We start from the raw sequence: 15,398 nt of genomic DNA, 5'->3' as shown, positions 1-15,398 counted from the left end.
TAAGTTTATCCAGGAGGTCTTGTGTTTTGTTAGACATTGAGTGGGTGTGCTGTCTACTGCCATCAGCCTTTTTGCTACATAATGATAATATTTCATCTCATCAGCCTCCACACACACGCACATACACATCAGTGTACAATTTCCCACTAAGAGAGACACAGAATTTATGCTCTTCATGCTGCAGCTTCTTGTATGTACTGAAGATACTGTATTGCAGATGTGTGAATAAGCAGTGTTAGAAGATTATTAGATTTCATCAAGGAGCTAAAAATTCCAACTTTGTCTTTACACTCAATCCTTTGCGTGATTTTTGTGTCAGAGGTTGTGAACTTCCTCAGTCTGACCCTAGAGGGAGCTACAACTGTGTTCCACTGACAAAATAACATAAAAGCTGATTCCTGTATTTCTGATAATAAAGATGTCCATGTTGCATAATTAAAAAAAAAAAACTGCATCAGCATGAGAGCCACACAGACTAATACAGATTTGAGAAACAATCTGTGTGTGGGCTGATTCTCCAACACCCTCCTATACATGTGCGCACATGCAAACATACACCTGCTATTAACGCCCATACAGCTGTAGAGATAACAACCCACACTGTTTCAGTTTTCCCAGAACCTAATGTGTCAGAGGGTGTTGACTTCTCATTTATTGCACTGATCCTTGCTCTTTGACGTCTCCTTAATGATCAGCAAGCTTTCATCTCACACCAGGTAAGGCTGGGACTCATGGCACAGACACACACACATGCACACCCGCCCACAACACACCAGATACATGTACACACTAGCAGGGAAATGAGCACCGTCTCGCAGAGCCTGGGTTTGCTTGCGTTCCCAATGAGCTGAGACCACAGAGAATATTGTCTGGCTAGGTTGACTCTACGTCTGCCAGAATGTGTGTGTGTGTAGGAATGCATAGCCACTAGCCACAGGTGTGTATATGTGTATATGCATGTGCACGTCCCCTTGCTAGTATGTGCCTGTATGACTTCTTGGGCACGGTTGTGTGCATTTGTATGCATGCACATGTGTGTAGTGTAGGAGAGAGTGTGTGTGTGCATAGGAGTATGTGTGTGTGTGTGCGTAGGACTGTGACCCTACAGCTGCGATGTGGATCACCAGTATCCACTGCCGCGAATGAGAAGGATAAATAATCCAGGGTGCTCTCTGTGTTAGCTGTTTGATACTGAAGCCAAATGCATGTGAACAGAATATCGAACCAAGCGGTCCCACAGCAGGCCCAATTTGACAGCATTCAAAGCGGCTTGACCCCAATCACCTGACATGAATGCAATCATTCAGTGAGACTGGAAAAACATTGGGTCTCCCAGGAGGCTGGTAGTTTTCCTCCTTCCAGATTTCAGAGCTGCTGCACAGACCTAAGACTACGCTGTCAGTGCGCCAGCAGATAGACACAGTGACAGTGACCCCCCTGAAAACAATCAAGCATTGACGTCCAGTCTAATCAAGGTTAAGCCTGCTGAATCAGCTATACCACAGAGATGGTGTGACTCATGGAAACAGACGTGATGGAATGAGAGAAAAGGTGAATGGAAAAATCGGAACAAAAGAAATTGTGATTATTTTGGTTTGGATAGCTGTTGGAGAGTGAAAGCTATTCCCTTACAGACACTCTGGATGTTGGCTTGTACATGTGTCTACTGCCTATGTGTTGATTCTGTTGCATATCCAGTGTGTTTGTGTAAGCCAGCTCCTGTTCTCGAGGTGGTGTACGTCACAGGCCCGTGCAGGGAGAGTGTGAATGCTGTGGATCACCTCCTCGTCTTTTTCTCTCCACTTGTTTTAGAACCTGGTGCTCTCATGTTTCAGCATGCGGATGTTGGTAAGCGTCCCGCTGCCCCTGTGGTGGTACCCGTAAGCCTGGCGCTGCCCCTCCAGTCACCGGGCGCTGCTGCCCGCTGACGACATGCTGCTGCTGGGACTGGAACTCCCTGAGCCCCGGTCTTCAAAGACACTAATCTCTAGCTGAGGACACAAAGAAAGTCAAGGATCATCATGGCACAGAGAGTATTAAAACACAGGATTGAGAAATTGCTGGAGGATCCTAAAGCATTACAATTCCACAATCCAGGTTTCCTTTTGCCTTCTCACTGCTTTTCTCCCATCTCAGGCTCGTCTCCAAATACAATTGCATCAATTGCATTTCTGACAAAATAAAACGTTAGAAAAGCTCAAGAAAAAAGTGAGTGAGACAAGTTCCTCTTTTGGAGAATTCAGCCTCTAACGAGCATTCAGAGACCTGAGACCATATTGTATAGGAGTGTATTGACTAATAAGTGTTGGTAATACGTTGGCCCTGTGACTTGGAGCCTGTTGTCTGAGCCAGTCTGGGCCAGGCCTGTGTGATGGTCTGCTGGATACATTCTCCCTCTCCTTCTGTCTTTTAACCACACGAGAAACTCTGCTGGGATCTCTCCGGCTGACAAACAGAGACAAGCTTCTGGCTGTTTCTGAAAATGTAGCAACTCAACTATACGAAAATACGATGAGCCACCTGAACATTTAGACACATTTGGAAAGACTGTAATATAACACATAATTTTGGAATGATAAAACAGAACTAGATGGCTTAAGAAAAAAAACAACATCACAAGTGCATATACACTTTAGGCTGCAGATTCACCTCGTCATCCTGCCTTTTTCACCTTTTCTTATCAAGACAGTTGATGGAGCGTGAATGATTTTTTTCAGTCCTGCCCTGCTTCAAATGTAGTCTTGGGAATGACAGTTGGCCACCGAACAGCTCCTCTGCAGCAGCTGGAGTTTAAGTGCCCTTTGTTCAAGGGCATCTTAATGGAAATTTATGAGGAGGAGAAGGTATTTCTTATTTATCCAACCCAGATGTTTCCAGCAGTTCCAGCGATTCTACCTGGTGACTTCCACTCATGAAGTCCGGTTTCTCCAGCCTCTAAACTACTGCCACCTCCTATCAGTCTTCTTCATGTCTGACTGTTCTGTCTGGGCCTTTATGCTCTGTCTATCTGTCACACTTGAACAGAGAGAACAGCAGCAGATAAGTCAAGGATACAACCCTCATTCCTCTCTCAATGGGGTCTGTAAGCAGAAGACCTCGAGGAGCATAGATCTTCTCATTCTGCTCCTGGATGTAGCTTGATATCTTCTTCAGCACCTGGAATGAAACAAGGGAGCGGAGAGGTGTTGGAAAGGGACAGAGGTAGATCTGGAGATAGTCCAGATTTGAGACATGACAAACCATTGGAGACATGATAAAAATCAAAAACACGAGCAGTACGAAAGCAGAAAATAATCTGAACAGACACTCCAACTGGGGATCTGTTCCCAGCTTATTACTTTTCAAAGTACACTCTATGGTACATATAATAACCATGTACCAAAATGAGGCTAAACACGGGCAGGGCTGCAGCAACTTGGTGGAAAGAATGAAAAATGGAAGAAATGAGTTTGCAGTCTTTCTGCGCATAGTTAGCATACGGTATACTGACTCTCTCGAGTCATTGCCTGTCTTTATTTTTCCTGAACTAATCTAAACTCAAAGTAATTCCATTATGCTCTAAGTACGGCAGTTATTTTTATACATAGTTCCAAGCTGCTCATGTCAAGCAAGGCTGTATGAATTGAATTACTAAAATTGATGAGCATGAGCTTTTCTCTTTTTGAAGTTTTCCATTTGGAAGCTTTAGTTCCTAATTCCAAAGATGGCTCTCTCAGGCTAAATGTCATGCATTGGTTAACTGTCGGGGCAATTTGGAAACACTATAAAATGTGAGGTGGGCAGTTTATTTAGATTGCATTGGCACTGGACTTTTTTCTCAGTTTTGCAAGTGAGTGTTGCAGCGACTGTGCAAAAACCACATAGCAGCAGTGGAGTGAAGCTGAGCACTAAGTTCAGACCATGCCTTGGCACACAGATTCAAACAAGCATGCTTGTATACATTCTCCTACACATTACAACTACATGCGCACGCATGCACACACACACACACACACACACACACACACACACACACACACACACTTCACCCCAGAGAGTAGAAAAGTGTTTATGAAAACCTAAGCACTGTGATGGAGTCCCAGGCTGCTGCTGATAGCAACCAAATGACTGCTGACTGATGGCCAGTCATGCTAAATGGACAGCTATTAGCTAAAGTAGTATCATTAGAGCAGCTTATTCAGCCTCAGCTATGCCTCTGTGGACAGTAACAATGCTGATGTGCCATGCCTCTCCTAAAGTCTGCCTAACCATGTCAGTCATTTGAACTATGCTCCACTGGGCCTCATGTATACTGAGAAACCTGTCACCACCCCTAAAAAGGAGGTGCAATCTTTAGAATATCTGCGCCTCTGTGCTGAAACAACACACATTTGTTACGATTTAAAGAAAAGAATTACAGCATCACATACTGTATAATGTGCTGGATATTACAGCAAAACTCTAGCTTTTTTGTAACTTCAGCAACTTTTTCTACTCACAAATTGGCAAACAAAGGCAAAAAGTTCAGCAATATGATCTACAACTTGATTGGCTGATCACTTGGGTTTCTTTTCCAGTCAGGATTTCCCAGGCTTCTTTTTGGTAATACTGCCTCATAATCAATCAACTTGATACTGTAAATACAATATTAAAAACCACAAAATCAGGATCCATGACAGTTATCCATTAAAAGTATGATGTATGGGGGTGTAAGCCTTTTATGAGTATTCTTTAACTGATTTATTGAACATGACACATTCACATCCTCTTTTGTAAGTTAACTAAAGGTCACTGCGGCACTCAGCCTTGAGAGATTAAAACAATAGAGACTGAGCAACACACTGAGCAGCGCTCCTCTGGGATGTCAAAGGCCTGTTACAGCTGCAGGCACAGCTGCTAATATAATGACCCCTGCGAGTGGAGACTAAACCACAGAAGAATACTTCTTTCTGTCTCCCACTGGAAGAAGAAGAAGAAGAAGAAGAAGAAGAAGAAGAAGAAGAAGAGACTTTTGCAATGAAAAGTCTGGAAAATGTTATGAACGGGGAGAAAACAAGACACGAAATTCCTCAGCGAAAGGCCTTAGAAGAAGCCATCAAAAGGCAGCGGTTTGCTTCACTCCACTGATTTGAATCAGTCAAATCTATGTAAAGTACACCTAAACAGAAAGCAATCAATATCTGGCTTGGAACAATGACAATATGTCCACAAATTCTTAACACAATATAAACTGTTTCTTTTGTTAAAAACTCCATCAAAGAGAATCAAACATCCCAGAGTCGGAGCAGAGACACACAGAGCGGAGCCCTGACTAATAGGTTTATTGCGGTGCGGGGAAAAGGCCAATCCTTTCACTGCTCGCGAGCTCTCAGGGCAGCTCAATCCTCTTCAGCGTAACAATATGACAGTCAAGTATCCAAGCTGTGCCTCTGTTGTACTGGCATGTGTGTGACAGCCCTTCTGGGAAAAGCTTCATGAGTGTGTGTGTGTGTGTATCTTGCATAAGTAGCAAAGGTGTCACAGTCTGCTTCACATGCATGCCATGAGTGTGTATTCCTCTGCTAAAATGAAAGTTGTTCATGTGACCGAGTGCAATATAAAGGTATAAATGTGTGTATACAAGCATCTGTGTGAGTCCCATACGTACAGCTACATTCTTGTGAATAATAGGAGAAGAAAAATAGGAGATGGAGGGAACAAACTATGAGTAAGCGAAGCTTTATGAATGCCTGTGCGCACATGTATCTGCTCTGACACGCTGGGAGCAATCAGTGTCTTTTGATAGGGTGAGATGTGAGCTCTTGGTGCTCCAATGAATCTGCACAATGATCCACACTCACTGGTGTGTGGCCTCTTTATCAGCACACACACACATGAATGTGAGTGCACACACACAGCATCGACTTGGGTGGGTATATTTGATCATTGTCAGTCATAACGTCATTCAGCCAAGATGATTAAGTTAAACAAGTAAATAAACAACTCTCCTGTGGGGCTGATAGCATCTCAGCGTCTCAATGGAGCGGCACCCAGCTGACGGGGAGATGAAAGGAGCCTCAGACCAGGCCATTTCTGCATGCCTTCAACACAGCAATAAGTCCTTTTGTACCTCTTGGTCAAGCTCCCAGTACTTCTGTACTGCTTTGATAAAGAAATGTTTACAAAACGCAACAAGACTAGGGAGATGAATGTTGTGGGTGACAGAGATCAGAACAGAGAGGCATGCTGGGACTTCACGCCACTCCAGTTTCATCTAAAACACAAGACAGGTACTGTGTATGCGGCTGCGTATGTGATTGTGTTATGTATGCAAGTGTTCTTGTTCCATCTCAGCGAGCGACAAGCAGCAACAGAGCGGCACAGGGGTTTAATCACCTGCCCTTTCTCAAGATGGACATCTTGGTTGTGTTGAAGGTAAATGTCATGTTACAGCTGGCGTGCCATGCCTTGCCCACCGGCACACAGGTGTGGGCTTTAGAGAAAGTTTTAAAATGCAGTGGACGGACAGCTGAGAGGGAACATTGTGCAAGACAGAATCAGATCGTATCTCCTGTTTTTTGGCTCCGCTGCCCCATGTGAGTGGGTGTGAATAACTGTGTTCTGACCTTAGAGAGCCAGAGTGCATTAGAACACACAATTAAATGCTTTTGTGTGTGAGAGAGAGCTGGCTTCCATAAAAATGGACAAATATGGCAGTAAATAAGTCTTGTGTTTATAATATGACTGAGGGAGAAATGTTACTGATAAGACATACAAGGTATTCTACTTCTATCTCAAAGATGGTCCAGATCTGGGTTCTAAGCTGCTGCCCGCTCAGACCTTTCTGTGTGGAGTTTGCAAGGCCTGTGTGGGTTTCTTCTGGGTGCTCCCCTGTCTTTATGTGTTAGTTGTGACCTGTCCACGGTGCACTCTGACTCTCACCCAGTATAAGCCAGGACAGACTTCACAGCCCCCTGCAATGCTCAACAGTATAGGCAGGTTAGAAAAATGATGAAGTGATATTTATTATTTGTGGTATTTACAGCACAAGTCCACAGGAACAAACTGTTTTTTCCCTTAAGGCGTCATCAGGTTTTCTCTGCAATCCATAACAGGTTAAAGTTTCCCTGATAGACTGTGTTTTGAGGCTGTGGCCTCTGAAATAATGATCACGCTTTCTATAGAAGGTCTATTTTTGCTTTCTCAGTGAGAAGATGAAAAGGTTGACACCAGGCTCCTGTCTGTGTGTTAAATATGGAGCTAGAGCCAGAGGGCAGCAGCTCTTTTTCACAGCAGACATTTTGACTTCTCATAGTAGGAAAAGCAATGGTGTTACACCATTAATGATGAATCTGCTCTCAATGTGCAGCCACTTTTGCACAGACAGCCATTTTGAGTGCTAGCATTTAGGTGTCTACAGGTTCATTACCTTTTCATAGCGTGTCTCCATGCAGAGGAAGATGATGTAAGCTGTTGCACAAGCCAGACATCCTTCCAGGTACGACTGACCTCCAATTTTTTCGGCCTCTGCGTAATAAGAGTTCAGGGTCTTCACCGTCTCCTCAAGCAAAGTTCGCTCAATCTACTTACAAACACAAACAGACATCCAGGTAGAGATATGAAGGCATGCACACACAACGTAAGGACTGTGAAAGTGAAAAGTGTTCTGGTGTAACTGTTGGAACAAGCTGTTCAGCTATAAAACGGCCTGCCAAACAGAGCAGCTGCATTCTGCTCAACCCAAAACACCCTTAAGTTGTCAAACAATTCAGAAACACAACACAGTTGCTGAATATCAAGAAACTTGAGGCTACAATGACAAATTAGTTAGAAGTGTGACAGCAGTGGGTGCTAGTTTGAGCATCCGACAAAGAACATTTACAATGAAGTGACACCAGTTAAAAAACGGCTCCTTTAAACTCATTCCCACAGTGGTTCTCTCTGTGTCTCTAGCTGCTTTCACACATACACTGCAACCCTGAACTTATCAAGACATTACCCAGAGGAGCCGTATGTGAGAACGCAAATGTCCAAAACAGTTGAACTGGACATTAAACGGACTTCACCCTGCCAGCTCCTCAGTACAAAGACTGTGTAATGTCTGATTGAACCTGACGTGAATAGATCAGGTCACTGTCTGGAGAATACACAGCGAGCAAGTGGGTGTGTTGATGATGTTTCTATCCACCCATCACCTAAATCAAACAGAGTATTTCCAGTAGGTGTGAACATGTCTCACATGGACAGTCTCCGGTTGTGTGCTGCATGTGTGAAAGGGCAACTACGGACAATGTCTGGACTGTGTGAATACGGATTATGTTTCTTTCTTGCTCTCTGTGTGTGGACTGTCTGCTTGAGATGCTAACTGCTAAACAAATCTACAGTAGCACCCCTGGATGACACCACTCACAGATGTTAACGCAGCAATATAAGAAGAGCGGATTTTCAGATAAACAACACATTCTCTCTCAGTGTCAAGTGTCACCAAAAAAGCATTACTGCCTTTTCTTCTAAAGCTTTACCTTTCTTATGAGAACCCAGAAAAGTTTTAATAGAGATTTGTCACTCCAGGACATTAGAGGTCATGCTGCAGAAGTCTGTGTCCATCTGCAGGAGGGGTGGGAAGGGATTCTTGCAGTATCATCATATTTTTTTCATGATGCATTATGTTGCATAAGTGGTCTTAGACCGAATGGTACATCTAAAAATTTGAAGGATTAATATTGCAGGATTAGTTGCTATGCTCAGTTTAGAAAGTCTCCTCTGCGTATATGAGTTAGACTGTGTACATTTACTTACAAGTTTAAGTGAAGGCACAAGACAATATCCACCATTCATCAAGTGTTCTGTCATCCAAGATGAGTTGGGATTTTGCCGACATATTACAATTGCCTAGATGTGTATATGTGAGTGTGTGCTTGTATTTGTGCTCACCCTGTTGTCAAGCTCTGAGGGGAACTTGGTCTGGAAGCGGCAGACGGTTCCTTCACTGTAGTCTCTCTGAATAAACGCCTTTGTCACCAGCGATGCGCTGTGCCTCAGCTCCTGAAGGTTATGGAACTAACAACAGAAGAAAAACACACATGTTAAAGTTTGTGATCCTAAATATATTAATATTTGTTTAGTTAAAAGCGTAATGGGTCTCTCTTTGCTTTTAAAAGAGTGTTTCTTTAGAACTGGTGCCATACTGTGGCTCCAGTCTAACCAGCAACCCCCTGACTTTTTTTTTCCACTTTGGCAAAAGATGGTGGTGATTTACTGTACACTATATAAAGATCCAGAAAAGGGTGGGTGTGTAAAAAAAAGGCTCCCACTGTACAGCCAAACTTAAGTTTAGGCCCATGTCATTATCAAAACAGCCCAATTTAAAATGCATTTGTCTATGGCAGCTCTCAATACAATGTTTATATAAAGTAATATTATATATACTGTATGTTTTGAGTTGCTTTTCAGTCTACAGGTGCAACATGGTGGAAAAATGGTACTATGTTACTACATCAACAGCAGTGCAGGCATGTTTGGCACTCTCATGCATTCCTCCTGTATCAATAGGCCCAATTGCAGTAATAGCCAGCGCTCTGAAAGACTCCCCTCTACAGCACTTTGGTGCTGAGTGGTGTGTTTTACACCCAAACAGGCATTCCCCTGAGAAGCATACAGCAGCGAGCAAGTGGGCCAGTGTAAACTTGTCCCCTGCTGATCTAAATTACTCCCCTCAAGAGGATGGTAATTAGAGGTACAGTAAGAGCGTGGAGGGAGAGAGGGAGAGAGAGGGATGAACAAAAAGGGGGCGAAAGACACGAGTGAGAAACGAAGACAGAGGCATGAGGTTTGCGTTCATTCCAGAGCTTCAAATAATTTTTACAAAAGCTCCATATCTTCCAAAGTGTGCTCAACATTTGTGCAGTTGTTGCCTTTTAAATGCAATATTTACTCTTTTGTTTTTTTTTACGGATATCTCAAGACAAAGTTTGGCTAGCTACTGCAGCGTTGTCATTACTGAAAGCAAGCAGAGTCTCTGTTTATGAGGTTACCTGCATGTTTGAGCCCCAGAGAGTCATTTCCGTGTGTGCAGACACAGCACAGTGCCAGCCTTTCATCTCTATATAGGCTATATCACTCACAACCAAGAATAGCATCCAAGCTGCTATTTTCATCTGCTAACAGCCAAAATCATCTCACAGCCACTAGATCTTTCTGTCTGCCAGAGCTTTTAATATCCTCCTTTTTGCCTTCTCTGTCTCTCTAACAACACCCACCCCCTCCCTGCGCTATCTTCGGGCCATCGTGACAAACAACAAGTCACTCTATTAATAGAAGCAATTATCATCACAAGATTGAGCATCATTTATCCAAGTTAGAATCAGTTGGGCGAGAGCAAGTTTCATTAAGATTACACAGGTTTTTTGTTAATGGCTGTGAGGGTGCGTGTGTGTCTGCACTTTTTAACTGGGTTGGTTAAACCTGATTACTTCAAACAGCAGCAATTCTTACTTCTTACAAAGTATGAATTTAATTTTGCTGCAAAATGAAAAAGAAGGAAGAAAAGAAAGAAAGATGAGAAGAAAACACTGGAAGACAGACATGAAGAAATACGAACGTAACCATAGATGTAAAATAATAAATGATATGATAATGATAACTAGGAAAGACATAAGGAAAAGAAGAAGAAAACAGTAAATAAATGAGACAAAGGCCTCATAAAGCGCCAGAGCTGTTTTCCAAAAACACTGAGACTGAATGTATCAGTAAAATGTTCACAGACAATATATTTTTTTACTGCCTAAATATCAGATCCTGCAGCACAAAACCTACTTGTAGTGACTACAGCATTAGTAAGCATTGTCATGGTCATGTTCAGACACTCACCAGCACATGGTTAAATTTAGACTGTAGTCTGGTTTAAAATAGAAAAAGATCAGTACTTTGAGACACATTTACATTAAACCAAAACCATGATCTTCCTCTAACCTTAACCAAAGAGCTTTTGTTGTGAAAACCTAAACACAGACAGAATTGTGGATGTGAACCCCAGTCTCCAGTGTGACAGTCATGCACTTTGTACACCCACCATCCAGCCCAACCACCTCCTGCTGTTAATAAATGCAGCACTTCATTCACTCAAGAAAAAAAAGAAAACTGCCTCTGAACATAGTCCAATCAGCAATTACTTTGCCAGTGTAGTTACATCTGAATGTGAAAAGAAAGGGTGGATTCAGGCCAGTGGGGACTTCATGGTGTGTTTTGGCCTGTTGCTGACTTACTGATCTCTGCCTTACATCTCTGTGCTACACGTAGCTCGCAGCTGAGCAAAGCTCTCTGAGGACACCAAAGAAACACGGGGTCCATTTGTTTTATATCTCTCCCAGCACTCAGTTGATTCTAATGAACTTGGAAACTTGTGTTCCAGACTTTAAAACTGATTAGCCTCATGGGGATGTCCTGGGTAAAGGTCAAAACTTTTATATCTGCCTCTGAGGTGACGTATTGTGACACTCTGTTCCAATATTTGACAAATTAAACTGATTGTGAAAGTTTACTGCATGTCACATTGTGTGAGATAATTCTAATGAAATCTTGGTTGCAATCTGTGTCAGACTGTACAATATCAATTTGAGGTAGGTCAGATTGTGCTATGAATCTGTTGTGAATTGTAGCACTTTTCTAAACTTGATCAAAAATGGCATCATTTCATGTCACATTCAGATGGGCGGTTTGTTGACGTGGGCGATGACCAAAGATTTTACCATGTTTCTGTCCTGATTGTCTTTCTTCACCCCTAAACTGCGATTAACGCAATCACAAGTACAAACATATAAACTCACACACATTTATATACATATATTTATGTTTTTTTCTAATGCTAGGGCATCAATTGTTCCAACTGCACAATTCGTCCTAGTCCTCCAGAGTCCTGCGTTGATACTCGAGCACTTCATAAAATATTTCTTCTCATGTGGTGCTGGTGTTATTGGCAGAGCGGCCTTGTCTGTGTCCATTCAGGACTTGAAGATAAATGTTTGCAGTTGGCAGAGTGCTGATGTTTACTTTTCTGCGTGGGAGATCAGGGTTCAAATGCAGTCTATTCCTGTGTCTAAATATAGTACACAAGCAGACAGCGATGTTCATGTGTCACACCGATCTCACAGGACTCTATTAAGAATCTCTGCATCGTGCTGCACCGTCTGACTTCTCCGCCCACACATCTATTACTTTTGGTAAAGCTTATGTTTGTTCGCGCATTGACTGAACGCAGAAATGAAATAAACAAAGTGAAAGCAAGTTACATAAAGAAGACTTATCACCAGTTTAGAGGCTCATAAAGAACGCTGCATCAATTAAACTAAATATTAAAACAAATGAACCAGACAGCGCCGACGTTAAACACATAAATCTAATTCTAACTGTTGAGCAACGATGCACAGAAATTCTAATAATTACTTAAACTGTGAGGCTGCATATTTTATATATTTTGCTACCAATTAGTGAGACATAATAGGGTTCCTGCACAGCTCAATAAAAAGTTTTATCATGAAGGATTTTTTCCAGAGGAAATTCCACTGGTGCCCAAAAATTATACATTTTAAATTTTAAAGGCAGAGAACAAAACTATTCTAAGACAATTTAAAGTAAAAGAATACACATAACGCATCAATGACCTTTCATGACCAAGGATGATGCTGGAATGAAAAAAAAGAAACAAAAAACCTTTTAAACATATTTTCTTTGTCATTTCTTTTTATCTCTACTCTGATATCCTCCCCCTATTTATTTCCTCCAGCCTGGATCTGCGGGTCTGTGTGATTCTCATTGCCATGACATGTTTCCTAGTTTAGTCACTCCGACTCAAGGAACACACAGCGACAGCATGGGTGAGTGCTGCCAGTGGGCACACATCGCAAAGGGCACACATACACAATTACAACGCGCACCACTAAATGCACTCAAGAGTTAGACGTTTCATTCTCGTCTCTCCAGCTCTCTCAGCGGTTTTCTTACTGTCAGCTTTCTCTTTTCATCCCTTCAGAATATAACTGGTTTCTTGCCACCGGGAGCAGAATTCTTCATGTTTACTGCCAAGCCTGGCTGGTCAGAGGTCTATAAATCACTGAAGTTTAGACAGTGTTGACAAAACAGTCAAATTTCCATGACATCTAGGTGGAAGATATCAGTGACTGTGGGACCAAAGCTGGAAGAGGAAATCTTTTTTGGGGGAAAAAAAAAAAAGGCAGAACATTGTTTCAGTAGAGAGCTGAGTATGTGTGCCAGCCTCTGAGATGATTACTGTGCTCTGACACATTATTCCTCAACAGTGTAAGACTGGAGCCAGGGATAGCCTACAGACTGAGAAGAGGATCTGGCAGGAGTGGACTTAATGGATCCAAAGACCATCCATGCAGCACAAACAGTCTGCACTACAAGCTTATTGTTACTCAGTCACTTAACGTGGTCATTTGCTGACATGGCATTCAATCAATATCATAGAACGAGTTCTAATATAAAATGAGCGCAGGGAAAGAGAGACAGGGGCTGATGGGTAAAAGCATGGATAGGAAATAAAGTGTGCTTCTCATCTCAGACTCCAATCACTGATGGTTACAAACTGCAGCAGCCTGTTCACATTAAATATTCCATGGATAATTGATGGGCCTTGGACATGAAATCTGTCCTGGTTCCACAAAGTGCATGTGCATGTTGTGTTTGTGTGCATGCATGTGAATGTGTGTGCATGTAATTAATGGGGCTTGGACAGGGATACTGGCAGACCACCAGAGGAAGTCAGGGCCACTCTGCCAGTCTCTTGCAGGCTCAGAAAGAAAAAACAAACAAAAACAAAACACAATCATAAATCTGTCCACTGCACCTTCACCTGCAGCACCATCATGCATGAATTACAACTTCACTCACTCATAAACTGGATGCTTTCTGGTAAAACTACCCACATACATATGAACACATGCATATATACTTGAATGCAGGTATATATTGCATGCATGAGTGCAAGCTGTCCCAAAGTTGCACCGAAGTAATAGCTGTCTTCCTGTCTCCTTTACTGAGATCATTATTATGATAACTAAGGCAGCTATGTCTTCAGCATTATGGTGACATCACCTAGGACACAAAGAGGGAGAGAGGACACTGCTGGTCTGAGAGCTACCAGGCATAACTGAGGCTAAAAATACAGCAGCAAACGCCGGTGATGCTGTTTGGAGTAACTAGTCGTACTATGTGACACCGCCAGCATGAACAAAACCATTTCTGTCATGGACTCACCACATCTTCTGTTCAGTGCTGCTTCGAGTTGCCAATCATGTTCACCACATGTATTACAGGAATGAAGGGAGTGTGACACATGCAAAATGCTCATGTTAAATGCAAGGACAAAGCCTTGTCAAGCTAATTTGAAACTATGTCAAAAGGAAAGACAGAGACAGAGAGGGGGGCGGAGAGAGAGAGAGAGAGACTGTCCCTGTCCATGGTGCTGACTGCTCCATCATCATCACCACCACTCTCATCAGTCTCCTCAGCTTTGAGCCTTCTGGATATGCTCTACCTGAGTGACATCCCCTTCTGTTTCTTATCTAACAAAACATGAAAATAAAATAAAATAAAACTATGCAGGTTATGGGAAAAACAAACAGCAGTTCTCCATGTGAAGATTTCTGTCTACAATTACAGATCTCATACGGGTAAACGGTGATGAAAGTAAGTGAAATTGAAGCTCCTCAACGAAAAACGTTTTCTTGCCTGAACGTTAAATGACTCTCCGCTAGTGGACTTCAAATTCATAATAATTCAGGTCCACTTCAGTCGGTTGATTTGGCTGAATTAAGGCAACATTCACCCGAATCACGATAAGCCGCAGACATCGGAGGCACAACAAGCAAGACATCCAGCCCACAGGACCGCATTTCTCAACCCGCACTTCTTAGAAGAAAAAAAAAAAAATTAAATAAAACAGAAAAACAAACGGAACAGAGTCATATTTCGGGCACGTGTTCATAAAATACTAAAAGAAAAGGCGGAGAAGGAGCCGAATTTCTTACCTCTGTCGCCATGTTGCAGTAACAGGGTGCAGGATCTGTCCCGTGCTGAAAACGGCAACCGTTTGCTCGCGTTGTGTGGGACAACGCGACTATAGAGCTTGGCAGGAAGGACTGGACACACGAGCGCGCGTGCACCCGTGAGTGCGTGACTGCGCGCGCGCCTGCGACTGTTACCGCGGGATGCGGGGGTATGCTAATTACATGTGAATCTCTATTAGTGCGTAAGCCGAGGATAATTTGCTCTCGCATTCAGTCCTCAAGGTCAGACTTTATAAAAAAAAAAAAAAAAAGAGAGAGAGAGAGAGAGAGAGAGAGATTTCTACGGTGAGAATCCGCGGTTTATTTAGGTTAGGGTTTCTGTTTGTGCCCCCCGTTTTGTGGGCTATTAAAAAT

General features: G+C 42.7%; 1 protein-coding gene across 1 annotated transcript; it reads right to left on the bottom strand.

Annotated features, from left to right (window-relative positions):
- Positions 1-1,904: 1,904 nt before the first annotated feature.
- golga7bb (golgin A7 family, member Bb) lies at positions 1,905-15,017 on the bottom strand. The gene is made up of 5 exons (XM_041050161.1): positions 15,006-15,017; positions 8,893-9,018; positions 7,388-7,540; positions 3,055-3,156; positions 1,905-1,991 (listed from the first exon to the last, which is right to left on the bottom strand). Exons 1-5 carry the CDS (start codon positions 15,015-15,017, stop codon positions 1,905-1,907), a joined length of 480 nt encoding a protein of 159 aa, XP_040906095.1.
- Positions 15,018-15,398: the final 381 nt, after the last annotated feature.

Source organism: Toxotes jaculatrix, chromosome 11 (assembly GCF_017976425.1).
Source record: "Toxotes jaculatrix isolate fToxJac2 chromosome 11, fToxJac2.pri, whole genome shotgun sequence".
NCBI lineage: Eukaryota > Metazoa > Chordata > Actinopteri > Toxotidae > Toxotes > Toxotes jaculatrix.
Note: the sequence above shows the minus strand (reverse complement) of the source record. Positions and strands in the feature narration are given on the sequence as shown.